The 19,775-nt window shown below is 40.9% G+C and overlaps 1 protein-coding gene across 1 annotated transcript in view; it reads left to right on the top strand.

Moving 5' to 3' along the window:
• The window catches only part of LOC144521101 (cadherin-4-like), a 262,678-nt gene that overhangs the window by 164,883 nt on the left and 78,020 nt on the right, over positions 1-19,775 (top strand). Inside the window, exon 4 of the mRNA XM_078255406.1 lies at positions 15,831-16,057. Coding sequence (XP_078111532.1) covers positions 15,831-16,057 — 227 coding nt within the window. The remainder of the gene's footprint in view (positions 1-15,830; positions 16,058-19,775) is intronic.

Genomic DNA, 19,775 nt, shown 5'->3' with positions numbered 1-19,775 from the left:
CTTCCAAGTGTCATATGCTTTTTTAATATTATGAATGCATAGTTACGTAAAACCTTATTTCATTTCCTCTGGGTCTTCTTCTTCTACAGTAAAGTTATTTTTCCTCCTCCTTTTTCCACTTCCTTTTTCCTCTGCTCATAGTTCCAACTACACATAGCACCTCACCTGCAGATGGTATGGTCTAATTGTGCAGGCTTTTTGCCATTCTGCAACCTCCCTCCCTCCAGGCCATCTTCCAGGCTTAACAGATGATCACGGCCTCTGGTTTCTCTCCCCGGTTCAAAAGGCTCTGGAGGATGTTCTCATTATCAGGACTTGTCAGAGCAACCTGCTAGCACTGCTAATTTATTTCCCTTGTACACACAAAAAATACCATAAGCAGACCACACACACACACACACACACACACACACACACACACACACACACACACACACACACACACACACACACACACACACACTAAACCCACATTGATGCATATGTGTACTGTACTGTATATCCCTCACACAAACAGAGACACACTCATTTGCTCTCATCTCATAAAAGCTCACACGTAGACACACACTGCATAGCCTTTCCAATAGCACTCCAGGGCCTTCTCCTGCTAAATTGCACAACAATTAGCTGCAATGACGGTTAGTGCCGTCTCTGACAGTCTGACAAATGATATACATGCATTAGCATATGTGTTTGTTTGTGTGTACTGGAGGATTTGTTTTTGGGAGGTAGGGGAGAGGGTGGGCTGTTGTGCTGCTGTCTGTGTGTGCACCTCTGGGAGCCTTTCTCTGCCAGCCTCCTTCAGCCCCCAGCTTCTGTGATTCTCTCCCCATGCTCTGTGTCAGTGTGTGTGTGTGTGTGTGTGTGTGTGTGTGCGTGCGTGCGTGCGTGTGTGTGTGCGTGCGTGCGTTTGAGAGAGGCTTTAAGGGTGTTTGCCAGTGTATAGGTGTTACCTGACAGACTCGTCATATCAGTGTGTGCACCTTATCAACAGTTGCAGTAAAGCGTTTGTATTTCACACTTTTACCCACAGGAGAGATATTTGGACCGTTCAACCTGTGTGTGTTTGACACACACATACACATTCATGTGGAGACACACACACACACACACACACTCACACTCTCTCTCTCACACACACACACACACACACACACACACACACACACACACACACATCCATGTGGACACACTCAGCTCTGTCATTCTTTGGGCTATTCACTGTTATTGTCTATAAGCCCTAAGACACATTTAGCTGACAGTTTTACGACCCATCTGTCACTTCTCTGTAAAGGCTGCTCATTCAGCTCCACAAGAAGGTTGAGAGCTGCTACATAATAGAAAAACATGTACTCACACACATAATGAAACAGATGCCCTCAGGAAGATGATATTAATAATCATCAGTGACTAATGTTTTTTCCTTTAGCTTGCTCGATGACACTATACTGTAGCTCAGTGATTCCCAACCTGGGGTCCGGGGACCCCTCAGGGGGGCGGCAAAGATCACAGAGGGTGTGCATGTCTTTATCTGGTTTGAGGTTGAGGTAAAAAAAAAAAAATGTGCACATGTTAAACAAATTATGATAATACACTAGAATATATAATGTATACAAAAGTCTGTATAAAAACTATATATTTTTGTTCTCGCTTAAAATTGTAGGCAGGCTACGTAGTAGGCCAAACCTCCGGGACCTCTTAACCTGTGGCCCTTGCTGTCATCAGGTCAGCTGCTAGCTGCTATCGTCCTCATTTTTCCTGTCGCCACGGCGTCACTATTTCATGAATGAAACATAGCGGAGAAACATAAAAGTGCTGATAACTCCTCTGTATCAACAAAGAAAGTAGGGCTCTATCTTGAGAGTTACCTCAACTTCGGTTTCGGGGGCTCAGCTTTTTTTAGACATAAGTAGGGGGGGCGCCAAGGAAGAAAAGGTTGGGAACCACTGCTCTAGCTTACAGGTTTATACACACACAAATGCAATCCTGTATGTACTCACGGATGTACCCACACACCCTCAGGTTAACTTTGTCATTTGTTTAATCATAGTATCTTACCACAATTAGAGGTATGAATTCATAAGTCAACTCCACTGATTTTACACATCTTGTTTACAGGGTCTTGAGTGCTACTGCATATGTGGAAACAGTTGTATAAATCCTTTTGTGGCTCAAAAGAGTTGCCTGAAATCTGATAAACTGCCTCAAGTGATGTGTCTGAGTCAGTATCGATTGGGGCTGAAGACTGAAGTTTGAAATGAAAAAAGAAAGTTAGAAAGAGGTGAGCTTACCAGACATATACTGTACCCCCCTTGAGGCTAGGGTCTCAAAGCTACATTACCCGCTCCTAGCTTAAAACACCTGAAAATAACAGTATTTCTGCTGCATCAATTTTGATTGTTAAAAACAAAAAATAAACTTTCCATAGTGAGTCAAACAATGGAGTGCAATGCTAAATCAGTGAAGTACTCTTTCATTTCAACCCCATTCACCAGACAAGAATGTTGACTTTGAGCAAGTGTGCAAATATGGTTAGGGGTAGGTAACACAAAACACTAGGAATCGAGGTTAGGGAAAGATTGTTTCAGCATTGACATCGAACTGTTGGCATTGGATGGAACAACCGTGAGTTGCAAAATCATCTAATATGGGCACAGTTCCAACTAAAGAAAGTTTATTTAACAGCCATTTCAGCTACATTAGCAATGACACTCAATGGCTCATTTTTAATGAGTTTATAAGCTTTATAAGTTATTATTTATGTTATTTTTTATTAAAGTGATGGTTCGGAGTAATTTCACCCTAGGCTGCTTTGCACCTTGACCTCGAGGCAAACAACCCCCCCCCCATAAGCTTTCGTCCCTTGTTATAACGTTGGTCGAGTTAGCTTTATCAGCTGGTTAGCTTAGTCCAGCTGCTTAGTGGATCCACGTTTGTATCTCGTAAATTACCCCACTAATAATGCCCGGAATGATACCAAACTTCTACAGTAGTACAAATAGTTTCTGTACTTATAAAAGGAGGCATTAGGAAGTTTGTAACTACACCAGAAGTATGTAGTAGTAGTATGTAAGTACTGCGCGATAGCGCGGTAGCAGCTGATCGAGAGTATCCATCAGACAAGTGATATTTAAATATTCTTCTGGTGTAGTTACAAACATTCTAATGCCTCCTTTTATAAGTATAGACTATTTGTACAACTATTTGTACTACTGTAGAAGTGTGGTATCATTCCGGGCATTATTAGTGGGGTAATTTACGAGATATAAACGTGGATCCATTAGCGCCTGCACTAAGCTAACCAGCTGATAACGCTAACTCGACCAACGTTATAACAAGGAAAAGGAAAAAACTTATGGGGGGTTGTTTGGCTCGAGGTCAAGGTGCAAAGCAGCCTAGGGTGAAATTACTCCGAACCATCACTAAGTTTAAGTGGTTGATACAGGAGTAATCTTTTTTCAAAATGTAATGTTTCATCCAGTTCTAACCGTCAAAACTGGGAAATCGATACACAGTAATGCAAGTTTAAATACACAATTGTAATGTGTTAAAAGGTCTATACATTATTTACTTCATAGTGTTATAGTTCAACAATCACTATCCTTGATTAATGCTCTATTTCTGGTGTTCCTACTCGTTCTTGGAGTCATGTCACTGATTTGGCCGTTTGTTGAACTTTCAGCTCAGTTCCTATCTCAGTGAAACTTCAGACCCACTAATTGCATGGTTCAGCCATCGTAGTCCACCATCAGCCTTGGGATTTCAAGGATCACAGCCTGATGGCTATCTTTCAAGGAAAAAAAAGAAGCTATATAACATCTTACTACTGAAAAAACATGTTCCTTATCCTCTACACAGATTGTGTAATTACATGTATGTTTTTCCACGGTTTAAAGGTTAGAGAGAATTCTCTGGTTTACGCTCTGACCCCTACAATTGGAAAATTTTAAGTTTTGATGGAGAGATGTTGATTGGATTTGAGAAATACAGCCTGTATTTCCTCCAGCAGTTGGGGAAGCAATTTTGTGCTCTTTGCATCCTTGGGGAAGCTTGAGAAAACAATATGAAAATGATTTATTTTTCTTTACAAGCATATTTGATGCTTGCAGGCAAACACTGAAATAAAGGCAAAGTTGAAGCCTTTGTTTTTTATGGCCTGTAATAAGCTGCCTTTTTTATACTAGTGTATCTCTTCCTGTGTGACAGAGAATATAAAGCAATGCAGTAGTAGGGTGACTGGGTGGTGACTGGGAACTGTTCCAGAAGAGGTGGCTTGATATAACGGTTCGAGAGGAAAGGACACACACACACACACACACACACACACACACACACACACACACACACACACAAACACACACGTAGAGGCGCTGACATTGAGATCGCTGTCCTAGACAAGTGGCACCTGAATCTTGGCGGTTCTTGAGTGTAGACTGAGCAGACAAAAGGGGTGGAATAAGGTTAGCAAAATTAGAATTCATGAAAGCAAACCCAAATCCTGCAGAGCCTGACTTGATGCAAATTGCAGATGGCAGCAGTCCTTCTCAGAGTAAACTGTACACTCTCAAAGACAAGATGGCCATCACCCCTTCTCAGTCTTACTCCAGCTTATATCAACACCACCTCCAAATCCGTCTTTGAATTTGTAGGCTATCGATCCAAAAAACTCATTGAACCGCAACCACCAGCATTTTACAGCTTACTTCTTTCCACCTATAACCACAGAAAGGCAGAGAAAAGGCCAAATGACTGCTGTGAAGGAATGAGAGGAATATAGGGATATGAGCTGTGGTTTGCTGTCTAAATACCTTTTGTGTGTGTGTGTGTGTGTGTGTGTGTGTTGCTGCACAGCATAGACCACTATTGTGAAGAAAGTTGGGGAAGTTTGTGCTTACTTTCATACTGCTGTTATTTCATCTTTTTTTCTACAAAAGGGGCTTTTCTTTTCCTGGCAGAGGCTTTATTCTACCTGATCCCTCTCTATCTTTCACTGCCTTCTCTCTCCTAATCACCACTAAAGCCAGCCCTAATTGCCAAAAGACATGATTTTCTCTCCTTTTCTCATTCTCTCTTTCCATTTGTCTTCCATTTTTCATATCTCACCACAGACACAGTGCAGACAAGAAGAAGTGGTAAATTACGTTTTAATAAAAACAATACATATTGAAGCAAATATGAGTGGATTGATTAAGTTGGAGGTGTAGCTACATCATGATAGCTATAGAAATCTTGTACCTATTGCGATGGTTCATGCATCAACACTTCCTATAGTTGGCAGTTTTTTGTGTTGGTTTGATGTATCTTTTTTCATGAAAATATTATTTTTGTCATGGTTACAGGCATTTTAGGCATTTTGTGTTCATGTGGTTTTTGCCATCTTTTTTCCTGAGTCATACAGATAGTAACACACTGTGATTGTTTGGAGTTCTGAATATCAGCTCAGGCAACAGTTCAGTTCCCCTTGCTGGGAGAGATGGCTGAGAATTGATGAAGGCCAATCAAGCACTTCTGTGCTTGTTTAGAGAAATACTAATCAGGCATTAGAGACATGCTGATTAGTCAACAACAATGTGGTCTTTGTGATTGGTCTCTGTGAATGCGTATGAATGTGCATGTGTCCTTGTGCATTATTGATTTATGAGCTTAAACATTTGTGTGTATGCATGCACTCTGGCGTACTGTACTTGCATACTGCAATACATACCACAAATACACGAGGGCCTTCAACATAGATTCTTGGCACAATTATGAATTATTGTATATTCCCCCTACAGTCAGCCTCCTTACTTGACTATGATTTAGTTCAAGTTCTTTATTGTCATCTACATAACAATTGCAGAGAAGCAGTCATTGGCAATGGGAATCTGATCTCAGGCTCCCTCCAATAATGCTCATTTAAAGTGACTATATGTAACTTTTATACATTTCTGAAACTGTGTAATGTTCCATCCGATGATCATAAATGATCTGTAACAGCAAACGAGACTAACGGTGAAAAGAACGCTATTTTTATACAGTTTTTATTAATGCCTCTGCCCAGGTTGGCAGGTAGACAGCGCTACAGAGCACACATTCTGAAGGGTCACAGATTTTGGTGTAACACCGGAAAAGCCTGTGTTAGTGAGTATGCAGGTAAAAGGTAGCAGGAGATTTCTTTATATAGGCCTAATTGTATTTTAATTTAATTTTAGTTATTTGCTGTAGTTGTGGCTCATAGCCTACTAGGGCAGGGCAATCACAGAGAAGAAGAAGAAGAAGAAGAAGAAAAAGAAGAAGAAGAAGAAGAAGAAGAAGTTAAACGAAGAACAACTAAAAGCTTAAAGGGAAAGTGAAAGACAAAGGGCAAAACTCGGTCGGGCAATATTGGTCAGGCTTTCAACAGGTTTTAATTACGGGATTGTAAATGATTCAAAAACGTCCCAGAATTGACCATCAGGTATGTAATATGTCTATTTCATTCATAAAATAACTTCACAATGCGCAATGTGGTTGTACGTCGGTAGCCTAGATTTAATTAAAGTCCCCCTTCCATTTAGCGTGGCCGTTTTATTCCTTTTAGTCCGTGGGTTTCATGAAATGCGCTATATAAGTTATTGTTATGTTGGTTGCTACAACAATCTCTTAATGCTTTGGCTTGTGACACAGTGACAGTGATACCCGGTTTAGCTCACGATACTTCCAAAGTAGGCTAAGTTACCGTATGCAAATGCAGCGATGCATCTGTAACATATTCTCTTATTGTAAATGAATGATTTGAGCAAAATATTCAAATATGACCTCCCGGTAATACTAACTCAGTAATCTACAGTGTTGGGCAACTTACTTTTAAAAAGTAATTAGTTACAGTTACTAGTTACTTCTTCCAAACGTAATTAAATTAGTTATTCAGTTACAAATTATGAAAGTAACTAGTTACTTCAGAAAGCAACTATTGCGTTACTTTCAAGTACATTTTTAAATGCTCAAATGTGACCCCACCTCCACCCCTCTTTAATGGAACTTAAAATACATGTTCAATTATTTATGATAAATCTGAATATTATAATAAATGGACACTTAATATAATACATTATTAACAAAAACAATGTACACAAATCTAAACTATTTTAATGTTGCTGTGGGAAAAGTGAGACTAGCCTCCAATCAAATACCATGTATGTAGATATTATGTTTATATAGTGGATCGATACAAATAACACAACACCTCAACAGGCCACAACTGGGCAAAATTAAATTATGCTTGTTAAGCACTATACCAAAAATAAATAACAAATATATACACTTTTTGTAGTGCAACTAACGTAAGTGGCCTGATGTTTATACTTGCGCTGGTGTGTGCGTTGAGCCTGCATGTGTGTGTGTGTGTGTGTGTGTGTGTGTGTGTGTGTGTGTGTGGGGAGTAGGTGATAGAGCGAGGGAGAAAGTGAGAGAGTGACGGCGATTAGCTTTGGAGCGAGTACCGACTCTAGAGTCATATAGTGAGAGAAACAAAGTGTCTCCCCTGTTCTTTCTGACTGCGGTGGGAAATCTGTAGCAGGAAAAGTTAACCCTCTCCTTGATTTCATAACGCCATACCTGTCTCTCTCGTTGACTGACTCGCTTGTGTTGTTCTTGCAACATGTCTTGTGTGTCTGACCATGCGTGCTTTCGAACACCCGCACAACTCTACCTCTGATTGGCTCAACATGACATTTTACTCAACCTCAGCCAATCGTCAGCATTTATGCGTCGTGCGCTGCCCACTAACCAAGGAAGAACAGTAAAAAAAGTCTCGGCTCAGATTCAGAGATCTAGTTGGTCTGATGAAAAAAACAGCTTCAATTTTATTGATTATTATTATATTATATGTATTTTTTGGCGGTAACAGCGTTATTAAGATGGGAAGTTACTGAAAAAAGTAATGCCGTTATTACCATCACTGGTAATCTACAGTGGGTAATAAAGCACCATAAAGATCTTTATGACAGCAGGTATGGTAAAAACACTACCACTTTTGTCCAAAGTGGCCGCTAGAATCAACACTACTGAAAGTTACATAAAGCCACTTTAAATATGTATGAAAAGAAAAACATGCAAGTAAAAAAAGAAATCAAAGACATAAAATAGTGATAAAATATATCCATATTATATAAAAAACATAAAATATAAAATTAATTGAAATATATTTATGCTAGACGTTAATTGGAAACTGCAATGTAAACAGGAATGTAGTAAATGTATATGCACGAAATAAGAAGTAGTTATATATATACCGAGATGATCTGTAGCTATTTGTTTGTATGTACTGTTATTTTTCTTTTATTGATGTTTTCTGTCATTTATGTATTTCTCCACATGAGTTGTATATGCGAGACCAGAAGATGTCTGTTAAATAGTGGTGTATTGTAATCCCACGTGAAATGGGCCAAATCTTTGGCATGACACAGAAATAAAATAAAACTACCTAACTAACTAACTATAGATGTAAACTGGTTATAAAACAGTAAGTAAAAGTGTTTAATTGTTAAGTGACAATAGTGATGAGCTCAAGAGTTCAAAATCTTAGGGCCTGCGGGATGAAGCTGTCTCTGAGCCTGGTGATGCTGGACTGCAACAGGCACAACAGTTTGTGGTGGAGGTGATTGGGGTCCCTGATAATCCTGTTGGCCCTCTTCCTGCACCGCAGGGTGTAGAGGTCCTCCATGGATGCAAGCACTGTCCTTGTGATGTGTTAAGCAGTTTTTACCACCCTCTATGGAGCCTTAGGGTTGAGGGCTGTGCGGCTGATGCAGCCTGTCAGGATACTTTCAACGGTGCAACTGTAGATGTTGCAGAGTATCCTGGAGTCCATGTTAAAGTGGGACATTTCCTTCCTTCCTTCTGTAGTGAAGATTAGGAAAACTTCCACCTACAGTGTCTATCACCTTCTTGCAGCCTAGGAAATGGAAAAAAAAACAATTTCTTTTTTTAAAATGCATCCTTTTAAGCCTAACTGCTTCCCTAAACTGAGTACAGATGTTGATTGGTCAGTTTTACGGAGTCGAAAGTTTGGACAAGGGACACACAAATCGGTCAGCTGAACTCAAAGTATGTGTACAGACACAAATAATTAAGTCTGTTACTAGCCAACAGTGTGCATGCCAAGTCTCCAGCAGCTCTGAGATCAGCCAGCATGTTAGCACTAGTCGACCCCCTTCCAAGGCTATTCAGCCACAGTTGCAGCAGCCCCTTGATTAGCCATCCAACAGTGCCTCTACAATCTAGATGCACAGGTAGGCTAATAATTAATTTAACATAAAATGTTTAGTGTGGATCTTTTAATCAGAATCATTAGAAAAGCTGGCTAACAAGTGATAGTACTAATTCCATACTAATTAAACATGCCTAATACCATTTCAAGTGACTTTAAATTAAATGGATTTGACTTTGCACTGGAATTTATAGATATTCTACTTAATCCATATTAAAAACAAGTCAGGGGAACTATATATATAAACAGCACCATGCCGTCCAAGCACAGCATATTTTTAATTGCTGTTTAACTGTTGCTGAGAGAGAGGTTGAAAATAAACCCAGATGTTTTGAGGAGGCGTATGACCTCCACACTTGCAGGAGTGGCCACAGATTTACAAAACAGTGCGCATGCATTCTGCTATAAGTAGCTTTGTGTTTGCCGTAAGCTCTTTCTTGTTTCTGAGCGCTTCTCTCATTAATTTGGTTAAAATTTAATGCGGTACACCAGAAATAGCAGATAGGATTTCTAGGAAACCAACAGAGGTGTTTTGGGGTAAAAAGTTGCCACGCTCTATCTGCAGCCTGCCATTTTGGATTTTCACCCAGAGAAAGCAGAACAGTGAAGTAAAGTGTACTGGTGTTCAACCAAACAAAAACAGCTGCTTAAATTTACATAAGACACCACAGGCCATCCATATCCAGGACACACACAACTCTACATTCACTTTATGGTACACAGTCCGCTGCAGTAGAACAGTGTTGCTGTATAAGCAAGGCTGGGAAAGTTTAGAGGAAAAGAAACAGGGAAAAAACAAAGTTGTTACATGACCAAAATGCAAAACAAGAATGAAAGAATGCCCAGAATGAAAGCATTATTTTTAAAAGCTAATGAGATACACTTTTTTTTCACTCCCATTCACGATGAACATTCAGCTTATGGCTACAAACGATCTTTTTCCCCTTGCAAGTTCTCTATTTCCTCATAACCAAACAAAGCCTCTTTCAGTCTCTCTCACAGCCGAACAGTGAAACAGCAAAGTTGTGAAGCTGTGATTAACATTAGCCATCACATTTTTCTGTCAGTGGGTAAGACTCAAAAACTCTCACCTCATTAAAATGATTTTGTTTTTAATTTGTTGTGACTTTGTAGTCTAACATGACAGCAGATCATTCTTTGAATTTTCCATGTGCATATGGACATAAAATGCACTAACAGAAAACCGATAATTAAATCAATACAAGCAGGTTAGAAAGTTAAACTAAGAGGTTTGCTTTCATGCATATTTGGCTGATGAGTAGCTTTTATACTTAATACATTTGTACTTTGTATTATATGTATGCGGTGGCCCTGAAGTGCAAATCACAACAGCAAATAGAAAAACGCAACAGCAAATCATAAAACACATCGGCAAATAGGAAAACACGACAGCAAACTGCTGTCGTGTTTTCCTGTTTGCTGTCGTGTTTTCCTGTTTGCTGTCGTGTTTTCCTGTTTGCTGTCGTGTTTTCATATTTGCTGTTGTGTTTTCCTATTTGCCGTTGTGTTTTCATATTTGCCGTTGTGTTTTATGATTTGTTGAAGTGTTTTCATATTTGCTGTCGTGGTTTCCTATTTGCCGTTGTGTTTTCATATTTGCCGTTGTGTTTTATGATTTGCTGTTGCGTTTTTCTATTTGCTGTTGTGATTTGCACTTCAGGACCACCGTATATGTATGATCTCTGGTTCTTTTCATAAAAAGGATACTGGAAAATGCATATTTGGTTTTATGTTTTGTCTCTGCCACCATGCATTTGTATGTTTATGGAAAGGATGGAGGGATGAGCCAGTCTCTATGATTGGCTTTAATAAACCAGCTCCCTGATAGGATTCTAACATTGCACCCTTCCATCACACGTTCGTCTCCCTTCATAGTCTATCATTAGTAGACGGTGGACCTGGCTCTGTTTAGCTAGGCCCAGCCCACTGTAGAGCTCCGCTCCACTCTGATTAGACTGCACACTCCCCATGGTGCTTCTGATCAGCAGTCGTACACGTCTCCCACCATCCCTCTCTTCAACCAGCCCTCTGTTTCCATCTCTCTGAGCTCCATCGCTCTCTCTTTGTCGCTCTTTTGCTCTTTCTTTCTCTCCTCTTTCGTTCTATCCATCTATCCATCTGTCCCTATCTCTCGGGAGGCCAGCCCAATTAACCTGTTTAAACAGCCATCTGAGCATCCCCTCCATTCCAATGTGGCTGTGTGAGAGAGAGCCAGTTGTCTGAGCCAGGATCCCAGTGCCAGGCCCCCATCCACTGTCCTACCCAGCCTCCTCCACCTCACCTCCCATTCCTCTCTGCTCCTCCTCATCATCTTCATTCTACACTTTCTACTTCCTCCTGTCTTGTCCTTAATGGGTCTGATTGTAGCAAAGACCAGGGCTAGTTAGAGTGGTTTATTTACTGTTTTTTTTTTGGGCAGGGTGACATCTGTTGCATTCAATGCACCATACTTTGAACAATTCAAATGGCTGCAGCTATAAACTCTGCTGCCTCTGGAGATCTCGACTCTAGCAACTGTTATCTGCCTATGAGCTTTTTCGCCTCTTCCCTTTCTCCTTTTTAATGGTCTTTTATTAATTTCCCTTCTCTCTGATTGCCACCTCCGCACGATCTCCATCCTTTCATCAATCTCTCTCTCTCTCTTCTCTCATGCCCTTCCCTTATCCCCCCTCTCCTCTCATCTTCTCTGTGTCACTCCTCAGCTTTCTCTCCCCTGACTGTATCCCTTTCTCACTTCCCTTTCAACACTTGTCACCTACTTCCTGTCAGGCTGTCCAGAGAACACCACAAGAAGGTCACAACTCTTTTCAGCGTTGCTCTCCTCCTTGTCCTTGTCTTGTTGGAGGGAGAAGGGAACTTTAATTAGAAAAGTGTGGATAGTGGATACATGTGAAGATGTGATTTTGGGTGTGATATCATCCAAGCAACACACAAAGCACCATTTAATTGCCTTCCAAGCAATGGTGATATCATGGAATATATTTCCTCCCTGTGTGGGAACGCACATAGCTTTTGTAACATTTCTAGGGTGTGACTGCTCACATTGACCACATAGTGCAGAAGTGCTGGGCTGGCTGCTTGGCACACTGGGGTGTCTGTGTTATTTGCCAGATCAATGCACAACCTGGGCCCACTGTTTTATACGACTTGTTAATGTGCAGTACTGTGCCGTTGGGCTTCATTGCTCTGTTGTTGGCCGATTTTATAATCTCTCTTATAGCAGTATTGACCCAACTGGGTGAAGGAGGAGCTATTGTGTGTGTGTGTGTGTGTGTGTGTGTGTGTGTGTGTGTGTGTGTGTGTGTGTGTGTGTGTGCGTGTGTGTGTGTGTTGATGGAGGGGTAACATTGGCACTGTCAAAAAACTTTTTCTTTAATTGGTGCATGAACAAGACCCTCTGGGTACTCTTTGTGCAGCCTGTCACTCCATTTATGTGTGGGTATTGGTGCAGTTAGTTCAGCTCGTCATTGCTGAGACATGCAGGCAATCAATAAATGCCTACACACACACACACACACACACACACACACACACACACACACAGAGGGATGGATTATGCGCCATACTACTACATATACTACTCCTACTTACTTGTTTATTGGCTCATCAATTTTGGCTTTTGCAGATTTTCACAGAATAACTTTTTTTCATCAAAAAAATAGCGAGCAGCATATTAAATTACCACAAAAGAGATTATGGCGACCCTATTTTCTGGCCTGCACCATTAATGCCTCTAAGCAGAAAAAAGTAATAAATTAAGAAATAAAATGGGATACAGACCTTATTGTATTGTCTTTGACAAACAAGGTGAGATGTAAAACGGCACCCTGGGCAGGTCGCCAGTCCATCATGGGGCTGTTACACATAGACACACAACCATTCACACACACGTTACCCAGCACCTTTCTGCCATGAGGTCCTAACCACTGCAGCCACCTTTGAAATTCAAGTACAGAATGTCTGTGCTGAAAATTGTGTTTAAAAAAATCTTATTTTCACTCCGATGTATGTAGTATTGTAATTAAGACCCAGACGCACATGCTTTCTTTAATATGGTTGAATATATCCCCCTCGATTAGCCTTCCCCTCAGCGTAAAGCTTAGCCCATAGGCCTCTCCCAGCCATGACTGCAGCACTGCTGCACTGGTGGCTGCGTGCCTAGCTCAGAGAGAGACAACATAATAATTGTGAGACAGTGAGAGAAGAGACAACAGACCACCTGCTGCTTGTGTTTTTTTTTCACTGTTTGACAGTTTTCACAGATATGAGGACTTAGAAATAAAGCATGCTTTGATTTTTGACTTTCTTATTGTTATTATAATCAGGCAGCCTATTTGCACAGACACGTTTGCCAACTGGTGTTTGTTATTGTCACTCACCACCTCCCAAATCTAATCTTTGAGAAAAAAATGATGGTAAAATAATTAGACAAAAAGGAAAGAGAATGTAAATAGAAAACAGCAAGCAGGCTTTTTTTAGGGGTTTGTTTACGGCAGAAATGTTCAGCTACACAAAGAGAGAAACAGTTAATAAACAGCAGAGGATTTCTGCCTCTTGGGTTGATGTGATCCATCTCTTATGTCCTGTTTCCTCCTGTCTAGACCAAGACACTTGTGCAGCACCTGTTACACTCAGTGTTGTGGCAGTGCTGCCCCCTCTGACTCAGCTCTGAGTGGCTGTCTGGACATCTGGCCTTAGAAGGGTACTGGCATGATCACAGGCATATTTAGGGCCAGACAGGACAAAAAGCCGGATTTACTCACAGTTTACTTTCTGTAATGGAAGCCTTGTTTCAGCTGTTTTAGAGACGTGGGAAGAGAGGAAGAGAAGATACAGCAGTGAGTTACGGCCTTCATCTCAGGGTTTCCTACAATATTCCGGCGTCTAGACATTGTAATCCCCGAGAGGAGGTGCCGTGAGGGAGGACGGAGATGAGGATGGGAGACCAATATGGGCTACAGTTGTATGTGACTGACCTTCTCATCTTATCATGAACTGTGTGAGAGTCTCAAATGAGATCAAAAACAAGAGTGCACTGGCAACGATGAAAGCTCCATACTGAGCTGATGGAAACAGTTCCATCTTAATGTGATAGAAGAAAAGTATTTAATGTCTACACTGGAGAGCACAAAACTTGAGGGATTTTTTTTTTTCCTGTCTTGACCTCCCTCTGATTACTTCTCTGTCTTTGTATGGTTTTGTTTCTGGAGTATCATATCTCCTACTTATTGTATTGTTCGTAATGTTCAGTTTGGAAGGAGGTAGATAGACATTTTTTATATCTCAAGCTAATTTGCTACATATTAGCCACAGTTTCCAATGAATAGTTTGTGTATAGTGCAAGGAGGCTCTGATGTCCCTGCTCATACAAATTGCTATTTGGGGTAATTTCATTTTCTGTTTGAGTAACACTATTATTCCTCTCAATGCAATCAGAGCCCTGTTTTTATGGTTCTGTACAGTATGTGGTGTGTGTGTCTGTGTCTGTGTCTGTCTTTGTTGGGAATTAATTATGGCCAGACATGGCAGGCAAAAACTGCGTGCTTGATGTCCAGAAATGTCCCGAATACAGCAAAATAGGAAGAAAATACACGCAGAGGGCAGGGTCTCTGCAGATACAGACACCGCCACACACTTCTAGTGGTTCATAAGTACTTTTTGTATAAGTCTATACTTAGTTGTTTAGGAAAATCTTGCATAATATGCCTTTAAGCCATTCAGCGTGATGGTGCTGTGTTGTGATAAGTCCTGCAGAATGCTCGCGGTTTTCATATAAGTCATATCCCTGTAAACACAAAGTGTAAAAAAGAAGAGGATGAAACGGCCTGGGCGGCAATCATGTTGAAGGCAGATGACCTCATGGCTGAGAGCTGAGTCGAGCTGCCAGAGATAACTGGAGAAAGCGATTTGGCCTTCAGATTAAAAGCTTAAAGCATAGTTTTTGTCACTCGGGGAAAAAAACATAGTGTTTTTATGCCACAACACTAGTGGAATCAATATTTCCTGAAAAAACTGTACAATTTCTATCGTTTGTATTTATGGATTATATTTACTGCTTATGCAAAAGAAGCTAAACATTTGATTGGTATGTTTCAGAAGATAGTATATCATTTAGTTTCATAGTTTTTATTATGACCAGGTCTTCTTGTCTGTAATTGTAGCAGTTAATTACTTGACATCCTGCTTGCTCCACCTACAAACGAAGCTCTGTTAAGATCAATGTTTCACCCCCTCTGCAGTAACAGCAAACCATATCATCACGTGGCAGTTTTTTTGCACATGAAGCTGGACAGAACAATCCTCAAGAGTCTTAATCGTGTGATGTTTTGACCTATAATTAATGGAGCCTAATAGGGTTATTCACCAGTGTCAAACCAAGCACAATGATACAATCTCTCTAAGCTGTCACTCTACTATCTACAGGTGTACTCTGTGTGTGTGTGTGTGTGTGTGTGTGTGTGTGTGTGTGTGTGTGTGTGCATGTCTGTGAGTGAGAGCAGCAGTTTCAACTGCTACATGACAAGACAATACATGCTCTAACGAATAGTATATTAAATCTTCTCAATTCTCTTGTCTACAGTGAAGTTCAATGACTGCATGGGGAATGAAGCTGTGGTTTTCCAGAGCAGTGACCCTTTCTTCAGCGTGCAGACAGATGGGTCCATCTTTGCCCAGGGAGAGGGAGCCAGCCTGGACGAACCTGTCCAGTTTAAACTGACAGCAAGTGGTCCACACACACATGTCTGGGAGACCGTTGTCCAACTGGCCCTAATTGACTCACCATCACCTCAACAAAATGAAAACGAGGTGAGTTTTACTCTTACTGAGATCAAGCACAGACATGCAAATATCATGCTTCAAATTTCAATTATCATCCCAGAGTTTCTTCTTCCTATCAAATTTCCTCCAGTGGTCTGGTGACAGCAAGAGCCAAGAATCAGGTCAAAACTCCTTTGGGTTTTAGAGAGAGATGGAGGGAGGGAGAGAGAGACTGGAGCAAAAAGAAGTAGCACATGGCTGAAAGTGATAGAATCACACTGCCACAGGGGGAGAGTATGATTCCCCTCAGACATAAGCTGTTATTGGAAAACATCCTGTGCCTTGGATACCCCAGGGGTCCTTGACTCCTCTCTCCTCTATTTAAAAGCTGTCAGAGGTCAGGCGAGGACTGAACAGCCTGCGCTCAGCCATCCCCCATGACTACAGTACCACAAGGCAAGATCTGATTGTCAATATCAGCAAAAGTGTTAATCAGATTAGGTAACGACAACACACATGATGAGGGGCCATGTTCTAGACATCTCATGTATATATATATATATATATATATATAGCGATGGATAAAATGACTGTAATGTGAAAGGGGTTGCTTTTATTGACAAGCTCACAGAATTATAGTATCACCCGACTCAGCAGTTCTTATTAACTCTACAGAGCATTATAGCTTTTTTTTAGCTCATGTCATTACCGGCAGTTGTTTTCTGTGAAGAATCTCTAAAAACCCATTATACACTACCTGGCCAGCCCCAGCATTCAGACTAACTGTGGAACTTCATTTAGCAGCTGAAGAGACAGATATTTTTCAGAATGAATTTTGGGCTTACAATTACATACCAGGTGGCCATAAACACGACTCCAAACGATAGACAATATGTCAATGTTGTGTTTATACCTTGTTTTCGCTGCCCCTGTCATTTCAGAAATAAAAATGTTCCTCCAATGTTACTAGTTAGTGTATCATTAAAGAAAATTCATGACTGAAGTTAAAAATGCAAATAAACTTTAATTTGCATTACCTACTTCAATTCAGGCTGATGGGTGGCTGCATCTCATTTACACTTGGCCAGAAGGCAGCAAAACACCTTCATAGGTTGTCACTTTATTGCAGTGCTAAACCAGATACACAGGCAAATACACTTGACAATATTTTAGACGAACTTCAGAAGCCATTTTAAACTATATTGCCATCACTTTGAGTCTTGAGTTAATCATAACCCATAATAAACTGAACTTTAGATGTATGTAAGCAACATATGGAAATAAAAACCATTGTAAAACCTCTGCCAGCAAGGTTAGTTTTAATGATTGAATGTGTCTCATTGTTCTGAAAGTTTAACTTTTTTGAGTATTTAGATTTTGAAAAAGAGGAAATGGCACAAAGTCAGTAAGAGAATCATCAAGACAAATAGGGAGGCGGAGTGGGACATTGGTCTACAAAGGATCTATCAGTGGGAGTGGGTGGAAAGCTGAGTATGTTGCTCTGGCTCTGAATAGGTTGGCCTTCATTCTCACACTGTTGTAGCTTAGGCTGCTTCAAATGATTCACTGGCTAGTATGGTGTGAGCTACAGTATTAAACAACAATATGGCAAAGGTAAGTTTACTGGCTATTCTACTTTAATTTCCAGTGAGTCAACTAATATAAAGAACCTGAGGAGCCATGAACAGACAGATGAACAATTAGAAAGCGAGACAGTGCCAGAGGTCAGAAATACGCCACACATATGAACATGTATGCAGCGCGAGCAGGAAGCAGGGCGCTAAAACAAAATGTGATGTTTCATTATGGAAATGGCGCTTTGTGGCGTGCTCTGTTGAATAATAACTTCCAGATGTCTGGGTAGCCAGGGGCTGGCTGATATCAAAGCGTGCAGGGTTTTGGGGAGGCAGTGGCATGGAGGGGAAGAGCTGGGACCACCGCCAGCTGGCTAAGGCTGATGGCACCAGGGCTGGGGGGTCCATCCATTTCACACTCAGTGACTCCTGTTCACATAGCGTTAGTGTGCGAAAGCGTGTGTGTCAGGTATGTGTGCGAGAATGTTATTTTTCTTTTTTTTCGTGAGAGATTATGTCGGATCAAGTGTGATTTATGCAAATTGTGCGTAAAATTTTAATTGCTGTGTATGGTCTATGTGTGGTTGTGTCTTTGTTTAGGGCATAAAGTGTCTTATGATTAAACTATATAGGTTTTATCGGAACTGGGGTGCAGGGTTGCATGTCAAAGAGTTTATGCAGGCCTTTGTGTTGGATCGAGGAAAATAACACACCCTTTATATCCCTGCAATCTGTGAAGCTGTCGTTAAAACCTCTGAAATCTGACTCCAGTTTGCTTCTGCTCCTTATCCTTCATCTTTCATAATAGTTTGAATAAGTGCACAGACATCTCCGCTTAACCTGTTTTTTAATCAATTTCATCACCTTCCTGTACTTTCTCTCTTTCTGTGTGAGTGTGAATAAGAAAGAGTGAATCAGAGCTGCAGGGTTTGATCAAAATTACACCTTGGCTAGAGAAAAGCCCACTTAAGCCTTTTGCAGCAGTGATAGGCACAGCTCTTTCTCTCTTTTTCTCTCCATCTTTTTCTCTTTACATCTCTCCTCGGGGAACTCACTAGTACCTGTTAGCATGCGTAGATAAAAGGATTTGGAGCATGACTTATTTAGGAAAGGGGGGGGGGGCACATCTGCTTCTGACAACCCTTCTCCTCATCCCCCTTATTCCATCCCAAACGTCTCGCCCCACCTCTGCCTCCCCACATCGCACTGGTGGGATATGGGGCAACCATCCTCTGCAGTAACCCCAACTAAGTCTTCCTCTCTCTGAAGAATAAAAATATATTTGTCCAGACCCAGCTCACATCTGTCTCATGCCGCTCTACTGACAAACCCTGTTTGTGCATACAGGCATGTTGCACTTGGCAGTGGTTGGTCTCCTGAATATCGACTGAATGCAAAGGATCGTGTGCATGTTTCAGTGAACTTGTCACACAGTACAGCGAACATGTAATTTGGCAACATGCGTGTTTGGACAGCTAGTCTGTCTCCTATACAGACTGCCAACACAGTACAAGAGGAAGGCAATAGGGTATTGGTGCCTTTTTGGGCCGTAAGCACGAGAGCATAATGCGTATGATCATGTTTTGGTCTGTTTCAGTGGCTTTAGCTCCATCAGTGGCCAAAAGAAGACCTGCTGCTCAACTAATTAATTAGAGACAGAAATAATTTGAACATGCTTTATTTAAGTGGTAATGCCACATTTTTATCATAGGTTCATACTGTAGTTAACTAATAAAACATATTGTATTGAATGTTATGCTTATATTACTGCACTGATGATGTTTTGTTTACATCAATACATCATTTAAGCACTTTAAAGGCTTCCTGACTGTGTTAGGCTAAAAGGTGAGATTAAAAGTTCATTCTTGATGTTGGAAATAGTAGTTGACAAAACGTTTCATACTCTACTTTCTTACAGTGAATATATTTAAAGCTGCTATTATCAATATTTTTATATTCCGCCCTGGAACGTCTGCATCCCTACTCCGTTCCAGCTCCGGCGGTCTGCAGCCCTTCGGAGCAGATACGCAGAGCTTCTATTTTTGCCGGACGCCGGAGAGCTCCGCAGCAATTCAGCACACGGCAGATAGCGCGGGACAGGAAGTCGAGCACAGAAACAAAATAAAAATCTGGTTCATTTTCAAAGTAAAATACACCGTGCTCATGGAGGATCATATTTCCCTGCACTAAAC

This window comes from Sander vitreus, chromosome 7 (assembly GCF_031162955.1).
Source record: "Sander vitreus isolate 19-12246 chromosome 7, sanVit1, whole genome shotgun sequence".
NCBI classification, from domain to species: domain Eukaryota; kingdom Metazoa; phylum Chordata; class Actinopteri; order Perciformes; family Percidae; genus Sander; species Sander vitreus.
Note: the sequence above shows the minus strand (reverse complement) of the source record. Positions and strands in the feature narration are given on the sequence as shown.